The sequence below is a fragment of the Penaeus vannamei genome, chromosome 34 (genome assembly GCF_042767895.1).
Source record: "Penaeus vannamei isolate JL-2024 chromosome 34, ASM4276789v1, whole genome shotgun sequence".
In the NCBI taxonomy this organism is placed as follows: Eukaryota; Metazoa; Arthropoda; class Malacostraca; order Decapoda; family Penaeidae; genus Penaeus; species Penaeus vannamei.
The window spans coordinates 20630061-20650060 of NC_091582.1; the positions used below are offsets into that span (position 1 = coordinate 20630061).

The 20000-nt window shown below is 46.3% G+C and overlaps 2 protein-coding genes across 4 annotated transcripts in view; one reads left to right on the plus strand and one right to left on the minus strand.

Moving 5' to 3' along the window:
- Nucleotides 1-20000, plus strand: part of LOC113802709 (protein O-linked-mannose beta-1,2-N-acetylglucosaminyltransferase 1-like) — a 658355-nt gene that overhangs the window by 160827 nt on the left and 477528 nt on the right. The gene's annotated exons all lie outside the window — the stretch shown is intronic.
- On the minus strand, nucleotides 11949-19534 carry LOC138859257 (P-selectin glycoprotein ligand 1-like). Its single transcript, XM_070113475.1, has 2 exons — nucleotides 19453-19534; nucleotides 11949-12493 (listed from the first exon to the last, which is right to left on the minus strand). The coding sequence occupies exons 1-2, from the start codon at nucleotides 19532-19534 to the stop codon at nucleotides 11949-11951; spliced, it is 627 nt and encodes a 208-aa protein (XP_069969576.1).

Genomic DNA, 20000 nt, shown 5'->3' on the forward strand with positions numbered 1-20000 from the left:
CGTTCATATAAATAACTCGTTATCTTTTTCCAGGATTTCCTAGTGAGTTATTTCTACAGATTGTTTTTTTTTTTTTTTTTTTTTTTTTTTTTTTTACCGTTGAAGAATTTCTTCCTTAATTTCTTCTTTAATTATTTTTCTAGTTTTTTTTATTTTATTTTTTAAATTTTTTTCTCTTTTTTTACCTTTTCCCATTCTCTGTTTTGTACCTTTTGTCTCTGACTCTCTTCCTGTCTTCATGTCTCTGCTTCCTTCATTTCTTTTTTTTTTTTAGTCCTCTCACATCTCCTCTCCTGCATTTTCTTTTTCTTTTTTATCTCCTATCCCCTGTTCCCCCGCTTCTTAATTACCCCTCCCTTAGTTCCCATCTTCTTATCGCTATCTCCCCTCCCCCATCCGTCTCTCTACCACCTACGTCTCCTTTCCTTCCATTTCTCTGTATTCATGGTTATTTTGAGCGTTCCTTTTTCTGCTCTTTCTGCATCATATTTCTCTTTTGCTTTGATAGTTTTCTGTATTTTGCTGTTTTATGCTTTCCATTTTTATCTCGCCTCCCCCTCCCCCTCCCCCCTCTCTTCACGCTCGCTCGCTCGCTCTCTCTCTCTATCTTATATATCTATTCCTCTCTCTCTCACTCTCTCACTCTCTCTCTCTCTCTCTCTCTCTCTCTCTGTCTCTCTCTCTCTCTCTCTCTCTCTCTCTCTCTCTCTCTCTCCTCTGTCTCCCTCCCCTGTCTCCTCTCTCTCTCCTTCTTTCCCCCTGCTCTCAATTTTAAAGTTTCCTTTCCGCTGCTTTCTGTTCTTTTTTTCTCTCTCTCTGCCTCCCCTTCATCCTCACCATCGCTATCCTCGTGCCATATCTTCTTACCCGCCTATCCTTCTTTCTCCTATTCCTTTTTCTGTATTTTCTGTTCATTCTCGCCTCCTTCTTCTTCTCCATCCTCATCCGGTCTTTTTCTGTCCTGTTCTGTTTCCCCTTCTCTCCCTTATCCCCTCTTTTTGTTTCCTCTCCTTTCTTCTTCTTTCCTTCATTCACCCTGTCTTTCATCTCCTATGCTTGTCTTCCCTTTCTTTGCCTTCTTCTATCCCTCCTAAGCCCCTCCCTCCCTCTCTTCTTCCCTCCCTCCCTCCCTCTCTCCACCCTCTCTTATCTTTCCCTTCCCCTCCCCTCTTTTCTTTCACTTTCCCTCCCCTTTATTCCCTTTCCCTTCGTCCTTCTCCACTCCGTCTCCTCCCTTCGTTCCCTTCGTATCTCTTCTCATTCAACTCGTGTTCCTCCCATAACCCTGCCTCCTCCTCTTCTCTTTCCTTCCTCCTCTTTTCTCCTTCCTTCCTTCCTTCCTCCTTTCTTCCTTCCTTCTTCCTTCTTCTCCCTCCCCCATCCTTCATTCCTCCTTCCCCCTTCCTCATCCCTCATTCCTCCTGTCCTCGTTCTCCTCCTCTTCCTCCTCCTCTCTTCTCCTCTCCTCCTTCCTCCCCTCTCCTTTCACCCTACACCCTATCCCTCTAATTCCTCCTCCCCCTCCCTTCTCCCCCTCCCTTCTCCCCCTCACACACTTGAGCTCCCACTCCAGATTGTGCGTAAAATCTGTTTATTTAGGCGGTTGTGCGGAGGAACAGCAGAGACCGCGCCAGAAGGTGGTTCGTTGGAGCTTCTTCTGGCGTGGTGGGCGTCGTGGGCGTGGGCGTTTTTTTTCTATTCTGTTATTTTTTTTCTTCTTTATTTTAAGGTGCGTCTGGTTTTGTCCCTATTTTAGATTTTGAAGTAATCTCGTTTTTGTTGTTGTTTTTGTTTTTTTGTTATGTTGTTGTTTTCCTCTTCCTTGTCTCCCTTTTGATTTTACTACTCTTGGTTCTCTCGTCCTCCTCTTGATTCTTTATTCCTCTTCCACCTCTTTTTTTCCTTCTTCTCCTCCTCCCTATTATTTCTATTCCTCCTCCATCTCTTTTTTTCCTTCTCTTTCCTATTTTTTTCTATTCCTCCTCCTCCTCCTATTCTTACTTCATCTTCCTTCGTGTATATCTTCTCTCCCCGCCTTTCCCCATTATTCTCTTTCGTATCTCTTCCTCATTCTCTTCATTGCGACGATAGAAGGACAACAGGACATCTGACCTGATGTGACCTGATCCTGCCTGGCACGGAAGAGATATCGAAGATCACTCGAGAGAGAGAGAGAGAGAGAGAGAGAGAGAGAGAGAGAGAGAGAGAGAGAGAGAGAGAGAGAGAGAGAGAGAGAGAGAGAGAGAGAGAGAGAGAGAGAGAGAGAGAGAAAATGAGTGAGTGAGTAAGGGTCATATTTGATTAGATTTGATAATTAATTGTTTATTTTATAATTTTATATACGCTTAGCAAACAGATTCGTGAATGTGCTGACCTTTTCCCCCCTCACAGTCCCTCGCCACGTAAGTAAACAATAGCAGTCAGATGCAACAGAATTATTGCACTGCTAATAACATGAGGCGGTTGCAAATGGCAATCTTAGTGGAACTGATCTAAATGTTCTTAGGAATGATTCCATTTTCTATTCCGAATTCCTTGAAGACTCGGCCAATCTGAGGCATAATGAGAGGGGGGGGAGGGGGAGAGGGGGATAGCGATGGTACGATTGTTCCTTTCGCAGATCTTGCATTAGGGGGGGGTTGAGAAGGGGAGGAGGGATGGGTAGTGAGAGGGAGGAAGAGAGTGGGGGGAGGGAGGGGTGAGAAGGAAGGGGAGGAAGAGAAGAGGGCGAGTGGAGGGATAAGTAGGAAGGGGAGGAAGAAATGGGGAGGGGAGGGATGGGAAAGAAGGGGAGGAGGGATGGAGTAGGGGGGAGGAAGAGAATGAGGAGGGGAGGCATGGGAGAAGAAGGGGAGGAGGGATAGGTAGGAGAGGGAGGAAGGGAATGGGGAGGAGACGGTGGAAGATAATGGGGGCAGGAAGGATGAGACGGAAAGGTAGAAAGAGATTGCGAAGTTAGAATGGGTAAAAATGGCGAGGAGGGATTGGTAAAAAGTGGAGGAAATATTAAGTGAAGGAGGGAATTGATTAAAAAAGGGAGGAGGGATGGGTGGGAAGGAGAGATAGAGAGACGGAAAGGAAAAGATGGATGATAGGGGGAGGAAGGGAGAGAAGCGAGAGAATGAGATAAGAGAGAGAGGAATAGAGAAGGACGGGAAGAAAAGAGAGGTAGAGAGAGGGAAAGGATGGATATGTGGGAGGGCGAGGAAGAGACAGAGGTAAGAGGGAAAAGAAGTGAGAAAGAAGGGAGGGCGAGAAACTTGGGTGGATGGGAGAGACGAAGAAAAATAATATAACGTGATTAGGAGAATGGATAAAGATGCGAAAATTGGAAAGCGAGGGCGAGAAAGGAATATAGGCCTACTGAAAGATAATTACTAAAATTTGCTTTAGTAAATATAGTGAAATTATAATTGAAGGGGATGAAAAAAATGAGCAAGGGGGCGATGGGTAAGAAGGGAGAGAAGATGGAAGAGATAAGAAGGGAGAAAGAGAAAGGGAGAGAAGATGGAAAAGAGAAGAAGGGAGAAAGAGAAAGGGAGAGAAGATGGGAGAAAGAGAAAAGGATAGAAGATGGGAGAAAGAGAAAAGGATAGAAGATGGAAGAAAGAGAACGAGAGAAGAGAAGATGGGAGAAAGAGAAAGGGAGAGAAGAAAGGAGAAGTCAGAGAACCTGGGAGAAAGAGGAAAAAGCGTATATGAGGAGAATTAATGAAGAGAGAGAAAATAAAGAGGATAGTGAAGATAAGGCGGGAAGAACAAGAAGAAAGAAGGTTCAAAAGAAGAAAAGGAAGAACGAATCAGACAGTTAAGAGAAAAAATGAGATAAAAATATAAAAAAGCTGTGAGAGAAAAGGAAGACGACTCATAAGCAAGATATTGTGGATGATAATGATGGTGATGATGATGATGATAATGAGATAATGATGGTGATTACGACATATGGTGCTGGTGATAATGATGAGATGAAAATAATGATAATGATAGGAAGAAGAAGAAGAAGAAAAAGATACGAGAGGAGAATGATACGAGGAGGGGGAAGAAGGAGACGAAGAATCAACAGATAAGAGAGGAGAATGAGACGAAGGGGGAAGGGGGGGGGGGGCTGTACGGGTGCGAATAATACCCGCCCGGAGGAGACTTCAACCCAAGAAAGGGAACCCGTGTTGTGAATATAAAGTACTTTAAAGTGAATGAGGGATGAGGAGATAAGGGCACGGGGAGGGAGGAGGAGGAGGAGGAGGAGGAGCAGGAGGAGGAGGAAGAGAGGGAGGAGGAGGAGGAGGAGGAGGAGGAGGAGGAGGAGGAGGGAGGAGGAGTGGATGAGAGGATTTAATTAGGAGTGGAGAGGAGGAGGAGGGAGTGGGAGTTAGGAGGGGGAGGAAGTGGAGAGGAGGAGTGGAGTGGAGAGGAGGAGGAGGAGTGGATATACTATTATTATCATTATTATTATTACTACTAATATTTATTTATTTATTTTTATATTATTTATTATTTATATATACTATTTTCATTTTTTACATATTATTAATTATTATTTTATTACATTAATATTATTGTTTATATTATATATTATCATTTATATATTATTTATATTTATTTATAATATTTAACGTACTATATTATTATTTATTATTATTATTATTATATATTTTTACAGGTTGTATTATTTATTACTTTTATTTACTAATAGCTTACTTTTATTATTTAGATATTATTAGTGGAGGGAGGAGGAGGAGTGGAGAGGAGGAGGAGGAGTGAGGAGAGGAGGAGGAGGAGTGGAGGGGAGGAGGAATGGAGAGGGAGTGGAGGAGTGGAGAGGGAGTGGAGGAGTGGAGAGGGAGTGGAGGAGTGGAGGAGTGGAGAGGGAGTGGAGGAGTGGAGAGGGAGTGGAGGAGTGGAGAGGGAGTGGAGGAGAGGAGAGGGAGTGGAGGAGAGGAGGACTGGAGGAGAGGAAAGAGAGAAAGAGAGAGAGAAAGAAATAACAACAACAGGAATCAGAGTAGATAGAGGAGGGACGATGAAGATAACAAAGGACAAGAGAGAAAGCTCGGTGTTTAGACTCTAAAACTTCAGATTTGGAACTTTACTTTGTTAAGTATGTTATTTACATATAAATACTGTATATACAAACATGTAATTTGTGCATATGTAATTACCGTAAAAAAATAATGATGCTTGTAGTTAGAAGGAAGGAAAAATGGAGGAGAAGGAAGAGTGGAGAAATGAAACGGAAAGGGAAGAAAAGTATAGAAGAATTAGATCAAAAGAAAGGGTGAAAAATAAGGGTAAGAAAGAGATATAAATACAAAAAAAGGATAAGTGGCCAGTGGCTCCCTTCGCTTTTATTTATTAAATGACCTGGAAGGAAATTTTCTTTTGTGTCCAGACACTGTCGCTGGTTTACGTTACACTCCCCCCCAACCCCACCCCAATCCCCTAATACCCTCCCCCCTCCTCCTCCCCTCCTCTCTCCTTGACCCTCGCCTACACACAATTTTCCAGCCAACCATTTTTACGGTTAATTTAGCAATGGTGTACAAGAATTTTTCCACCCTCGCCCTCCCTCCTCTCTCCCTCCTCTCCTCCCCTCTCTCCTCTCCCCTCTCCCTCCCTCAATCCTTTCTCCCCTCCCCTCGCCCTCCCTCCTTCCTCTCCTCTCGTCCTCTCTCAGTCCTCTCCCCTCGCCCTCCCCTCAGTCCTCTCCCCTCGCCCTCCCTCAGTCCTCTCCCCTCTCCTCCCCTCCCCTCATTCTCTCGCTGTCTCTTTTAACTTCTCCCATTCCCTCTCCCTCCCATGGTTGTCCCCTCCCCCTCCCCTCGCGATCTCCTAATTTCTCCCTTCCCCTTGCCCTCCTTCCTCCCCCACTCCCCTCTCTCCTTCTCTCCTTCCCTTCCCCCCTCCCCCTATCTCTCTCCTTCCTCTCCCTCCGTGACCCTGCCTTGACCCTTCCCTGACCCCCGCGTCTCCCCTTCCAAGATGACCCTCGAGTCTCCAGACAGGAATTCTTAATCTGGGGTGAGGATGGCTTACTTTTCTTTTTTTATCGCTGCTCCCTCCTCCTCCTCCTCCTCCTCCCCACCCCTCTCTCTCTCTCTTTCCCTTTCCCTCTCCCTCTCCTTCCTCTCTCTATCTCTCTCCCTCCTCCTCCTTCCTCCCACCCCTCTCTCTCTCTCTTTTCCTTTCCTCCTCCCTTCCCTCTCCTTCCCCTCCTCTATCTTCTTCTCCCTCCTCCTCCTCCTCCTCCACCTCCTCCTACCTCTCTTTCCCTCTCCCTCCCTTCCCCTCTCTCTCCCCCCCCCCCTTTCCCTCCCCCTCCCCATGTTGCATACTCATACGAAGGTTTTTGTTGTTGCGAGAATAGCCTCTCTTTTCTCTCTTTTAGTGCTGTTTTGTCTCTTTTATCCTTTTTTGGTTCTGTTTCCTTTTGTTTTATTTATCTATTTTTATTTTTTAAGATATTGTTATTTTTAAGCTGTTACCATTTTTTTTTCCTTTCTCATTTTCTTTTTCACATCTCTCCTCTCTCTTGTCTATCTATCTGTCCATATTGATCTATCCATATGTATGTGTATGCATGTGTGTGGGTATGCATGTGTACACACATATATTCTCTCTTATTTTCTGGTTTTCTATCCATCCATATATATGTATGTGTGTATGCATGTGCGTATGTATGTATACACATATTCTCTCTTTTATTTTCTGGTTTTCTATCTATCCATATATGTAATATACACATATTCTTTTATTTTCTGACTTTCCCCTCGTTCTCCTTCTACTTGTTCCCAGAGTATCCCGGCAGTGATTGGGGATTAGCACGGGAAGCCTTCCAGAAAGTGGGGGTTGAGAGGAAATGGAGAAGGGGGAGGGGGGAGGGGGGAAGGGGGAGGCGTGGTTGCAGGGCTGGAAAGAGAGAGAGAGGGGGAGGGTCGCAGGGGAAGGCTGGTTAGTGGCGGGGAAGGGGGTGGTTGGGAGTGGGGAAAGGAGGGGGGGTTGTGAGGAGGGGTGGTTGGGGGAAGGGGAAGGGAAGGGAGGGGGTTGTGGGAGGAGGTTTGGTTGGTGGTCGGGGAAGGGAAGGGGGTTGTGAGGAGGGGTGGTTGGTGGTCAGGGGAAGGGAAGGGGGGGTTGTGAGGAAGGGAGGTTGGGGTAGTGGGGAAGGGAGGGGGTTGGGGTGGAAGTAGTTGGAGAGCAGTTAAGGGGCGCCTCTTGAATGCGAATGGGGTTTGGGGAGATTGGTGGCCAGAGGGAGGGATTGGGAGATTAGGGAGGGGGAGGGGGAGAGAGGGAGAGACGCGAGAAGAAGGAAGTGGGAGAAGGGAAAATAAGGGGGAAGAGGGGAAGGGGAAGAAGGAGGGAGGGAAGGGGGGATAAAGAAGAGAAGGAAATAACGTATACAGTAGTGGAGAAGAGGAGGAGAAAGCGAAATGAGAGAAGAGAGAGAAAATAGGAGAATGGGAGGGTGGGGGGAGGGATGAAGGTCGATCAGAAATAACTCGGAAACGGAAGAAATTAAGGAAAGAGGGGAGAACGAGAGGAAAGAAAGGAAAAAGAGAGGGGGGAAGGGGGAAGAGGAAGAGGAGGGGAAGAAAAAAGGGGGGGGGGCGAAGAAACGCTAAGAACTCTCCATCACCCTCATCCGGCGAGCGGGGAGTGGGGGGTGTGGAGAAGGGGGGGGGGAGAATGATCGCTTTTCGTCACTTTTCGGAGTTCCTCGGGTCCAGATTGGCTTTGCGCCGTGCATGTTCATCACAGCGCAAAACTTTGGGGAATTTTTCACAGAGAGAGAGAGGGAGAGGGAGGGGAGGGGGAGGGGGAGGGGGAGAGAGGGAGGGAGGGATGGATGGATGGAGGAAGGGAGGGGATGGATGGAGGAAGGGAGGGAAGGAGGTGAAGGAAGGGAGAGGGGGAGGGGGAGGGGGAGGGGGAGAGAGGGGGAGAGAGAGGGAGGGAGGGAGGGAGGGAGGGAGGGAAGGAGGAAGGGAGAGAAGAGAGTGAGAGAGAGTGGGAGGAAGGGGGCGAGAGAGAGAGAAGAGAGAGAGGGAGGGAGGGAGGGAGGGAGGGAGGGAGGGAGGGAGGGAGAGGAGGGAGGGAGGGGAGGGGAGGGGAGGGGAGGAGAGCTAGAGAGAGAGAGGGGGAGGGAAGGAGAGAGAAAGGGTGATGATAACAAATATTGTGTGTGGACATGGGCGTGTGGGTGGGCGTGTGTGTGTGTGCAATATCCATATACACCCTCCATCAGTACACATACATAAAAAAAGGAGAATCAAGATTTTTGTTTACCTCGAAGCGACAGCGAGGCAAAATTTCGCAAAAATAAAAAAGAAATAAAAAAGATAATTGAGAAAAAAAGAAAAAAAAATGTTGGAAACCCTTCGGAAATTGTTTTACGATTTAGGTGACACGTGACGTCAGCGGCGCCCACGTGCCCGTGTCACCTGCCTCCACCTGCCTCCATCACCTGTCACCTTCGGACGCCCGCTGCATGCCGGAAGCGAGTCGGGCGGCGCCGAGTCGGGGAAATCGGCAGGTTCGGGGTTCGGCCGCGCGGGCGTGCGGGGCGGGCGGGGGTGGTTTGGCGGTCGGGTTGTTTGTCTGTTTACTTATTTGTGTTTGTTTGCTTGTCTGGTTGTATACGTGCATAAATATGCATTTAGACATACTCAAAGACACATACACTCACGCACATGCAAAAACACACACACACACACACACACACACACACACACACACACACACACACACACACACACACACACACGTGCGCGCGCGCAATCTCGCAGTGAGAGGACCGTGGAGTGAAAAAAGCAGGAGACAAAATCGACTTAAAGGGAAAATTGTTCGACTCAGGGGGAAGGGGGGAGCGGGAGGGGGGGGGTACTCGACAGTGTGTGTAAAGGGCTAAGGGTTAGGGAGGATGGGCGGGGGGGGGGGAATGTATGTGACGTTGAATTTTCTTTCTTTCTCTCCCCTCCTCTCGATTCTCTTTTGTTATCTTTCTCGTTTTTCTGTCCCTATTTTTTCTCTCTTTCTTTCACTTTCCCTCTCTCCCTCCCTTTCCCTTCCTCCCTCTCACCTCCCTTTTCTCCCTCCCCTACTCCTCTCCTCTCTCCTCTCTTTCCCTCCCCCTCTCCCCTTCCGTTCATCTCTCTCCCCTCCCTCCTTCCCCCTCTCCCCCCCTTCCTCCTTCCCCCTCTTCCCGCCCTTCCTCCCTTCCTCTCCTACCCTCTCCCTCTCTTTCTCTCCTCCTCTCCCTCCCTCTCCCTCCCTCTCCTACCCTCTCCCTCTCCCTTCGCATGTGTGTAAGCGTGCATGCGGGTGTGTACGTTTGCGCGCGGCGTGTGTGCGTGCGTGCATCCGTACACCCCCATCCTCTTGATTACTTGCGCTGTGTGATTCCTCTCTCCTCCCCTCTTTTTCCCCTTCCGTTCGCCACTTCTCGTCTCGTGTCTTTTTCCCCCTCTTTTTTCCAATTTCTTTTTTTTCTTTACTTCGTGTGTTCGCCATTTTCCCTATCCCCTTTTCGATTTCTTACTTCCCCTCGCTTTCATTAGCCTCTCTTCTTTGTGCGCGGATTTTTATTTGTTTTTTGTTTTTTTTTCACTTCCATTTTTTTTTCTTTCTGTTCCCCTCTTTCAATCACTCTTTCGGCTTCATTCTCACTGTCTCTTTATATGTGAAGTAGTTTGTTAGGTAGGCAGGTAAGTAGGTAGGGTGCTTGATATGCACGCTTGTGCTCACACGTACGCACACGCACACGGACGCGCACGCACACGGACGCACACGCATGTACAGACACATACATACATGCATGCAGAGGCCTACATACATATACAAAGATGTCATACATCTCCCTTCCTTCTCTTCCATCCACCCAACCCCCACTCTCTTCCCTCTCCCTCTCCCTCTCCCCACTCTCCTCCCCTCTCCCTTCCCTCTCTCTTCCCCTCTCCCTCCCCCCGCTTTATCCTCTCCTCCTTCATGACCCCGGTCTTACCCGTTCTCCTTTCTTCCCCTTTTCTCCCTTTTCCTCTTTCTCCCACTCTCCCTCCTTCCGCTTTATCCTCTTTTCCTCCGTCCCCCTTCTCCATGTCCCCTCTCCTCCCTTTCCTCTTCCTCTCCTCCTCCCTTTCCTTCTTTCTCCCCCTCCCCTCCCCATCCTCTTTCTTCCCCCTCCCTTTCCTCTTTCTTCCCCTCCCCTCCCATTCCTCTTTCTCCCCCTCCCCTCCCTTTCCTTTTTCCCCTTCCCCTCATTCCCCTCCCTTTCCTCTTTCTTCCCCTCCTCCTCCTCCTCCCTCCCTCTCTTTCCCTTCCTCCTCCTCCTCCTCCTCCCGCTTTACCCTCTCCTCCTCCTCCCGCTTTACCCTCTCCTCCTCCGCCCTCCCTCTCCTTCGTGTCCCTTGTCCTCCCCGTCCTCCTCCTCGCCGGACTCAAAGCCTGGGGATAAACCCGTTCATCCACTTACTGTTCGGCGTAAATTGGTCATTGAGACCTTCTCATTACTCAGATGTTCCCTCTCGCTGTACCCTCTGCTTCCTTCCTTCCTTTCCTTTCCTTTCCTTTTTTCCCTTCTTTACTTGCTTTTGTTTGAAATCGTCTCTGTTCATTCTAGTTTTTTTTTTTCTTTCTTTCTTTCTTGCGGTGTTCCTCGTCGTGAAATCATTTATATATTTTTTTTCTCTTTTTTTATCTTCCTATATTCACCGTTTCGTTTTCTCTCATTTTCTCTTTTTCATATACCCTCCTCTTCCTTTCTTCCTTCCTTCCCCATGCCGTTTCCTTCCTTCCACTTCCCCTCCTTCCCCTTCTCCATACCCTCCATTTCCTTCACTTCCCCTTCCCCATTCCTCCTCTTCCACCTTCCCCATAATCTCCACTTTCCTTCACTTCCCCTTTCCCGAATTCCTGCTCTTCCCTTCCCCATAACCTCCACTTTCCTTCACTTCCCCTTTCCCATTCCTCCTCTTCCCTTCCCCATAACCTCCACTTTCCTTCACTTCCCCTTCCCCATATCCTCCTCTTCACTTCACTTCCCCTCCTTCCTCTTCCCCATACCCTCCTCTCTCTTCCCTTTCCACTCCCCCTTTTACCTCCCGTCCTTCCCTCAGGCCTCGCTGGTGTCTAACTCGCTCTGTTGTGTGGTTCGTATGTCTGTCTCTAAAAATATTTTGTCTTATTATCATGTTTATTTGCGGAGAAGAATGTCTCTGCCTTTTTTTCTTTTTTACTTATTCTCTTTTTTGGTTTATATGTGCATTTATGTGTCTCTTGTTGATCTGCTTTCCATGGATCTGTTCATGGCATGTCTATGGTCTCGTGTAGGTCATGACACTCTGTATTTCACCGTGTCATAAACGTCATTATCCGCGTCCGTGTGTCATGGCCGTCTGACCATCTGGCGGTCATGCATCTCACGTCAGTCTCTCTGGATCACAGGACTCATGTCAGTCGGATCGCATTATACGCCTCATGACAGCTGCATTTCATCGACTTACTCATTGTCTGCTGGTCATCATGTGTGTGCGTGTGTGCGTGCGTGTGTGAGCGCGTTCCTTCTCGTCCTGCGCGCGCGGACGATAAATATGCAGATAGCGACCACATAATTCTTCAAAAAATGTAGTGTCCGAAATCGTTGATTCTTCGCACGCGTCGACCGTCCGTCTCCGGGAAGTGGAACGCGGGTTTTTTCTCCCTTAGAATTTCTGGCCGAGCTGCTCCATCGCCCGGACGCCGCTGTGGATCTGCCTCGGCGCGCCTAGGATCTATTGTCTATCTCGGCGCGCCTAGGATCTATTGTCTATCTCGGTGCGCCTAGGATCTATTGTCTATCTCGGTGCGCCTAGGATCTATTGTCTATCTCGGTGCGCCTAGGATCTATTGTCTATCTCGGTGCGTCTAGGATCTGTCTACCTCGGGGCGTCTTGGATCTGTTGTATCTATTGGTGCGTCTAGGATCTATTGTGTCTATCGGTGCGTCTAGGATCTATTGTGTCTGCTTCGGTGCGTCTAGGATCTATTGTATCTATCTTGGTGCGTCTAAGATCTATTGTGTCTGCTTCGGTGCGTCTAGGGTCTATTGTATCTACCTCGGGGCGTCTAAGATCTATTGTGTCTGCTTCGGTGCGTCTAGGATCTATTGTGTCTGCTTCGGTGCGCCTAGGATCTATTGTATCTATCTTGGTGCGTCTAGGATCTATTGTGTCTGCTTCGGTGCGTCTAGGGTCTATTGTATCTACCTCGGGGCGTCTAAGATCTATTGTGTCTGCTTCGGTGCGTCTAGGATCTATTGTGTCTGCTTCGGTGCGTCTAGGATCTATTGTATCTATCTTGGTGCGTCTAGGATCTATTGTGTCTGCTTCGGTGCGTCTAGGGTCTATTGTATCTACCTCGGGGCGTCTAAGATCTATTGTGTCTGCTTCGGTGCGTCTAGGATCTATTGTGTCTGCTTCGGTGCGCCTAGGATCTATTGTGTCTGCTTCGGTGCGCCTAGGATCTGTTGTATCTATCGGAGCGTCTAGGATCTATTGTGTCTATCGGTGAACCTAGGATCTATTGTGTCTGCTTCGGTGCGTCTAGGATCTATTGTGTCTATCGGTGAACCTAGGATCTATTGTGTCTGCTTCGGTGCGTCTAGGATCTATTGTGTCTATCTCGGGGCGTCTAGGATCTATTGTGTCTATCTCGGGGCGTCTAGGATCTGTTGTATCTATCTCGGTGCGTCTAGGATCTGTTGTATCTATCTCGGTGCGTCTAGGATCTGTTGTGTCTATCGGTGCGTCTAGGATCTATTGTGTCTATCGGTGCGTCTAGGATCTATTGTGTCTGCCTCGGCGTGTCTAGGGTCTATTGTATCTATCTCGGTGCGTCTAGGATCTGTTGTATCTATCGGTGCGTCTAGGATCTGTTGTATCTATCGGTGCGTCTAGCATCTATTGTGTCTATCGGTGCGTCTAGGATCTATTGTGTCTATCTCGGTGCGTCTAGGATCTGTTGTATCTATCTCGGTGCGTCTAGGATCTGTTGTATCTATCTCGGTGCGTCTAGGATCTGTTGTGTCTATCGGTGCGTCTAGGATCTATTGTGTCTATCGGTGCGTCTAGGATCTGTTGTATCTATCGGTGCGTCTAGGATCTATTGTGTCTATCGGTGCGTCTAGGATCTATTGTGTCTATCTCGGGGCGTCTAGGATCTGTTGTATCTATCTCGGTGCGTCTAGGATCTGTTGTATCTATCTCGGTGCGTCTAGGATCTGTTGTATCTATCGGTGCGTCTAGGATCTATTGTGTCTATCGGTGCGTCTAGGAGCTACTGTGTCTGCCTCGGTGCGTCTAGGATCTATTGTATCTATCGGTGCGTCTAGGACCTATTGTGTCTACCTCGGTGCGTCTAGGATCTATTGTGTCTACCTCGGTGCGTCTAGGATCTATTGTGTCTACCTCGGTGCGTCTAGGATCTATTGTGTCTACCTCGGTGCGTCTAGGATCTGTCTATCCCGGGGCGTCTAGGATCTATTGTATCTATCTCGGTGCGTCTAGGACCTATTGTATCTACCTCGGTGCGTCTAGGATCTGTTGTATCTATCTCGGTGCGTCTAGGATCTATTGTATCTATCTCGGCGCGTCAAGGGTCTATTGTATCTACCTCGGTGCGTCTACTTCGGTCGGTGTGTTTTCTTGCTTATCTGGGAAGATTATACCATGTTTTTTGTATAGGCATTGTCTTATCCCAATCATTTTTATTTCTCTCTCTCTCCCTCTTTGTCGCTCTCTTCTGCCTCCCCCTTCTTTCCCTCCATCTCTTTCCTAGCCCCTTACCTTCCTTTTTTTTCTCTCTTTCTCTCTTCCCTCACCGCTTCCCTTCTTCGCCCCCCTCCCCTCACCACTTCCCTCCCCTTCCCTTGCCTCACCACTTCCCTCCTTCCCTCCCCTCCCTTCCTTCCTGTCACCACTTCCCTTCCCCTCCCCTCCCCTCCCCTCACCACTTCCCCCCTTCCCCTCATATCACCACTTCCCTCCTTCCCTCCCCTCCCCTCACATCACCTCACCACTTCCCTCCTTCCCTCCTTCGCCCCCTCCCCCCTTCCGTTCCTTCCACTCTCGATTTCTTCATAACAAGAGATCACGGGGTAATCCCCTATATCGACCCGATAAATCCTTCGTTGTTGCTCAGGATTCGATGCAAGTGGGGGTGGATGGAGGGGGGGGGAGGGAGGGGGAGGGGGAGAGGAAGGATGGGGGGAAGGGAGGGATGGGTGGAGGGTAGGGAGGGGAGGAAGGGGGGTGGATGGAAGGTATGGAGGAAGGGAGGGATGGATGGAGGATGGGTAGGGGAGGGAGGGGGAGAAAGGATGGGGTGGGTGGAGGATGGGATGAGGGAGGAAGGTGGAGGAGTGGGGAGGGGAGGAAGAGTGGAGGGGAGATAGGACGGATGGAAAGTAAGGAGGAGGAGAAAGGGGGGAAGGGGGAGGGGAGTGGGGTGTGCAAGGGATAGATATAAGAAAAGATAAAAAGAAAATAGACAGGGATGGAGAGCGAGGTAGTGGGTAGATGGGTAGGGCGAGGAAGGGAGCTAGAACTGAAGCTGAAACAGGAGTTGGAGGATTGGTGGGGAAGGGGGGAGGGGAGAAATGGTAGGCAGGGAGTAAAGTTTAGATAAGTGGAGGAGAATGAAGGATAAAGGAGGAGGAACACGAGAAATAAGGGAGAAAAATCGCCACGAGGGGGAGATGAGGAAACAGAAGAAACATAGATACAAAAAATAATGCAAATAGGGGAAATGAGATATTCGAATTATTTACATGTTAATTGAATATTTAATCCTTTTGGAGGAAATAAATACGCACAAACGGCCGGCATTGAGCAGAAAGAAAACCGCTTTTATGCCTGAAATGAGAATGATATTTGCAGGCCGGTGTTTATTTTCTTGTTCGTCCTATTGTTTATGGTGGAGGGAAGGGAGGGAGAGAGAGGGAGAGAGAGATGGAGAGAGAGAGGGAGTGAGAGTGAGAGAAAGTGAAAGAGTAAGAGAGAGAGAGAGTGAGAGAAAGTGAAAGAGTAAGAGAAAGTAAAAGGGTAAGAGAAAGTAAAAGAGTAAGAGAAAGTAAAAGAGTAAGAGGGAGAGAGAGAGGGAGGGTTGATTTAACGTATTGACGAAAATAGAGCGAAACATCACATTATAAAAAAGAAAAAAAGAAAAAATCCTTAAGTGTTTATGCATAGCTCATGTCTCCATTTTTTTTAAATATATACATTTAAACATATACATTCATATACGTGCAAGTGAACATACACAGTATAATATATATATATATATATATAGCACGTCCACGTTGATCTCGGTTGAACATTAGACGTCAAAATTATTTATCATGAACTTTTTAAGAAATATTTTCCCCCTGAATATTTATCTTGGGACGTGAGATATTTCCTGCGCAGTACGTGCCTCTCCCGTTTTTCTTTTTTTTTCTTTTTCTTTTTTCTTTTCTTTTCCTTTTTTTTTTCTTCATTGTCCGGATGTTCTGAGCGGGAAGTCGCGTTTGTTGTTATTCTTGGTTGAGTGTGCCTTCGTGGAGGTCTTTGGCAACTTTTTTCCTTGTTATTTTTTTCTGGTTATTTTTTTTTCTTTTTTTGGGGGGGGGGGGGGGAGGTGGATTCCATGGTTATTTTTTCTGGTTATTTTTTATTTTTATTTTTTTGGATGATTTTTATTTATTTATTTTTTAATGATTTTTCCTTTTTAGGGGGTGGGTTGGGGGTAGGGAGGGTGGGGGTGGGGGTGGATTCCACTTTTTGGTCCGGATTTTTTATTCTTATTTTTATTCTAGTGTTTGTTTTTTTCGATTTTCTTTCTGACTTGTCCTTTTTCTTTCTTTCTTTCTTTTCTTTAAAAGTCTATACTCTTAGGGGTGGGGGAGGGGGGGGGGTGTTGAATTTCTTTTCTTGTAGGTTTGTTTTAACAGAATGTGTTTGGAATAGGGAGAGGGAGAAGATTTTAAGAACTGAAGATAAAAAGGAAATATGAAGAATAAAAGAGAGAGAGAAGAGAAGAGAAGAGAAGAGAACGGAAGAGAGAACTTAGAAAAACAAGAGGAAATAGGAATAAAAGATTATATAAAAAAGAATCTCAAGGAGGAGGAAGAGGAAGAGGAAGAAGGAAATTCGGATAAGAACAGGAGGAAACGAGAAACACAGATTATATAAGAAGAAAAAAAGAGTGCAAGGAGAGGGAACAGGAGGAGGTGACAGCGAAGGAGGGAGGCGCAGGACCCTCTTGATTATATCCTGCGTATGTGTCCCATCACGGATTATTGCACCTCATCTTTCTGCCAATCAGTTTTCCCCCTCTTTTCCCCTCTTATCTGTTCTTTCCCCTGTCAATTTCCCCTCTTCTTAACCTTTTTTTCCTTTCCCTTCTTCTTAACCTTCTCCCTTCCCCTCCTCCTTTCCCTTCTTCTTATTCTCTCTTCTTAACCTTCCTCCTTTCTCTTCTTCTTATCCATTCCCTCCCCTTTTCCTTCCCCTCTCTTCTAATCCATTCTTTCCCCCTTTCCTTTTCCTTCTTATTCATTCTCTCCCCCTTTTCTTTCCCTTCTTCTTATCCATTCTTTCTTTCTCATTTCCCCTCTTCTTAAAACCCTTCTCCCCCCTTCCCCTCCTCCTTTCCCTTCTTACCCATTCTTTCCCTTTTCCTTTCCCCTTCTTTTTGACCTTCTCCCTTTCCCTCTTCCTTCCTTTTCTCTTACCCACTCTTCTTAGACTTCTTCCTTCCCCTTTTCTGATTCTCTCTTCCTTCCCCATTTCTCATTCCCTCTTCCTTCCCCATTTCTTATTCCCACTTCCCCTCTCCCCTCCCTCTTTCCCTTCTTTCTCCTCTCCTCCCCCTTTCCCCTCTCTCCTCCCCTCGTGGGGAGTTTATGCAATCGTTTGGTTGTTGATCTATACTCTTGTTTTTCTTTTTTTTCCCTTCTTTTCTTGTTTCTGTTTGTTCTTCATTTGCTTACGTCCCTTTGTGGCGTGTTTCGCTTACGATATGTTTGTATTTTCTTTTTTATTTCCCCTTTAGCTTGCCTTTCGTGGATCCTTGCGGGTTCCTTCCTCGTCTTATCTGCTGATTCGTCGTCTTCCTACCTTTCGCTTTTTCATCTTTTCTCATTTGCCCTCCTTCCCTCTTTATCTTCCCCCTTCTCCTTTCCTTCTTTTCACCTCTTCCATTTTTTCCGTGCTCTTGTTTCGTCTCTCTCTCTCTTCTTTCCTTTTTCTTTCCTTCCCCATTTTCATTCTTATATTTGCTTCCCTTTTTTTAAATTGTTTTCCCTATTATCTTTTTTATTTTCCCTTTCCCCCCCCTTTCCCCTTCCTTTCCTTCCCCCCTTCCTTTTTCCTCCCTTGCTCCCCCCCCCCTTCTTTTTTTTCCCCTTTTTTCCTTTTTCCCTTTTTTTTTTCTTTTTCCCTTTCCCCTTTTTTCCCTTTTTTTTTCCCCCAACTCATCCCTTTTTTGTACCCTTTTTTTTCCCCTTTTTTTTCCCCCCCTTTTTTTTCCCTTTTTTTTTCCCCCTTTTCCCCTTTCCCCCTTTCCCTTTTGGGTTTTTTCATATTGATTCCTTCACTTCACTCTCTGGAACTACTTTTTTCTTTCTTTTTTTTTTTCTTTTTTTCTTTTCTTTTTTTGGACGCTCCCACTTTTTAGTTCTTCATTTTTCTCTCCCCCATTTTTCTCTGTCTCTTGTACCTTCCCATTAGATTTTTTCGGCTTGGCGTTTTCTTTCGTCGAGTCCCTTCTCTTTGTGTGTCTCTCTCTCTCTTTTTATTTTTCTTTTTTCTTTGTCTCTTTTTTCCTGTCTTTTTTCCCCCTTTTAATTTTTTTTTTTAATCTTTTGTTTTTTTTTTTTTTAATAAGGTTTTTTTTTTATTATATATTATTATTATTATTCTATTTTTCTCTTATCTATCTATTTTTTTTCTCTATTATTATTATTGTTTTTTTTTTTTTTTTTTTTCTTTCTTCTTTTTTTTTCTTTTCTTCTCTTCCTTCCTCTTCTCTTTCTCCTCTTTCTCTTTCCCCCCCTCCCCTCCCTCCCTCCTCCCTCCCTCCCTTTTTTTCCTCCCCCCCCCCTTTCCCCCTTCCCCCCCCCATCCCTTCTCCCCCTCCCCCCCCCCCTCCTATCCCTTCGTCCCTCTTCTCGCCTCTTCCCTTCCCCTCCCTACTCCTATAATCTTCGTATTCCGCCTCCCCCCCCCTTTCTTCTTCTCTCTCGTCTTATCTCCTGTGCCTCTCCTTTCTTAATATATTCCTCGAAGACGGCCATTTCCCCCTTTTTTTCTTTTCGTGGAATGTCCATCAGTCTTCTTTACTGATTCTCCATTTATCTCTCCTTCCCGCAAATCCTCTCGCCGTTCACTTAACTTGATTTTTATTCGGGGCAACCGGCAGTTTCTCTTTTTTTTCTCTTTCTCTCTCTCTCTCTCTCTCGCGCGCGCTATTCTTTCTTTGGGGTTGGTATTTCTCCTTTTCGGTCTTTCGTTTTCGTGTTCTTGCTTTTTTCTTGTTTTCTTTGTACTCTCTCTTCTGTCCTTTCTCTCTTCTCTTTTCTTTTCTCTATTCTTCCCTCTTCTCTCTTCTCGTCCTTCCTTCTCTCTCTTCCTTCCCTCGCTGTGCATCCAGTTTCTTTCGTTTGCTATGTTTTGTGACTGTCAATCTTGCTTCTTTATGGTGAATTTCCCCCTTTTTCGCTTCCCAGTTTTATTTTTTATCTCTTCTTCCTTCTCACTGCTATCAGTTAGTCTTCGCCCCCCCCCCCCCCCCCCCCCCCCCTCTCTCTCTCCCTCTCTCTCTCTCTCTCTCTCTCTCTTTTTTTTTTTTTTTTTCTTTTTTTTCTTCTCTCCTCTCTCCCCCCCCCCTTCCCTCCCCTTCTCCTCTCCCCCCCCCCCTTCCCCCCTTCCCCCTTCCCCCTTTCTTTTTTCCCCCTTTTTCCTCCTCTCTCTTCCCCCCCCTCCTTCCCCCCCTCCCACTCATCCCTTTGTATTCCAGTCCCTGTTCCCTTCTCTTCTTTCCCTTTCATATCTTTCGGTATGTGTGTGTGTGTGTGTGTGCGTGTGCGTTTGTTGTACCGGTATGCGTGCGTATATGCCATGTTTTATGTGTACTTTTCGATATTGGTCATTCGAAGCCATTTGTTTGATGTTTTTCCCCATTCAATTGGCATTTGATATCTCTTGTTTATTACTTCTGAATTGGGGTAAGTTACTGACTGTCATGGCGCCATTTGGTGCACGGAATATACGATACAGACGGTCGTGTATTAAGCACAGTTACCGGTGGACGAGAGCGGTTTACTGTGTGTTACGGTGAGGTGTTGGTGAGTCGTGGTGAGTCACTGTGGTGTTTACTCATCGTTTTCAGGTCACGTGTGTTGCGAGAGTGTCCGCGGTGGCACTGTTGGGTGTCCGCCATTACCCATCATTGACTGTTGGAAATCTGATATCATTTTCCCATCATTTGCAGGTCCCCGGAAATCCCCGGGGGCGTCGGCCGCCATCGGGTTTTTTTGGTCCGAGAACTTCCCGGGGGGGGACCGGGGGGGGTTTTGTTTTTGAATTTTTTTTTTTGGGTTTTCTTTTTTTTTGGGGGGGTTTTTTTTTTTTTTTTTTTTTATTTTTTTTTTTTTTTTATTTAAAAATTTTATTTTTTATTTTGGTTTTTTCTTTTTTTTTATTTTAAAAATTTTTTGTTTTTTTTTTTTTTATTATTATTATTTTTTATTTTATTTTATTTTTTTTTATTATTTTTTTTTATTTTTTTATTTTTTATTATTATTGATTTTTTATTTTTATTATTATTATTAGAAATTTTTTACCCTCATTGCTTTTTTTTTGTTATTATTATTATTATTATTATTATTATTATTATTATTATTACTGTAGCTGTCCACTCTCCTGCCCTCCCCCACTGTCTTTCCTTTCCCTTTCTCCCTCCCTTCTTCCATTCTCCTTTCTGTCCTAACG

Excerpts from the sequence above, each read along its gene's own strand:
- LOC138859257 (XM_070113475.1), bottom strand. The coding sequence starts at position 19,534 with ATGGCGGCCGACGCCCCCGGGGATTTCCGGGGACCTGCAAATGATGGG. Across the intron at positions 12,494-19,452 it reads TTTCCAACAGTCAATGATGG|ATCCTAGGCGCACCGAAGCA; the intron begins GTAATGGCGGAC and ends TAGATACAACAG.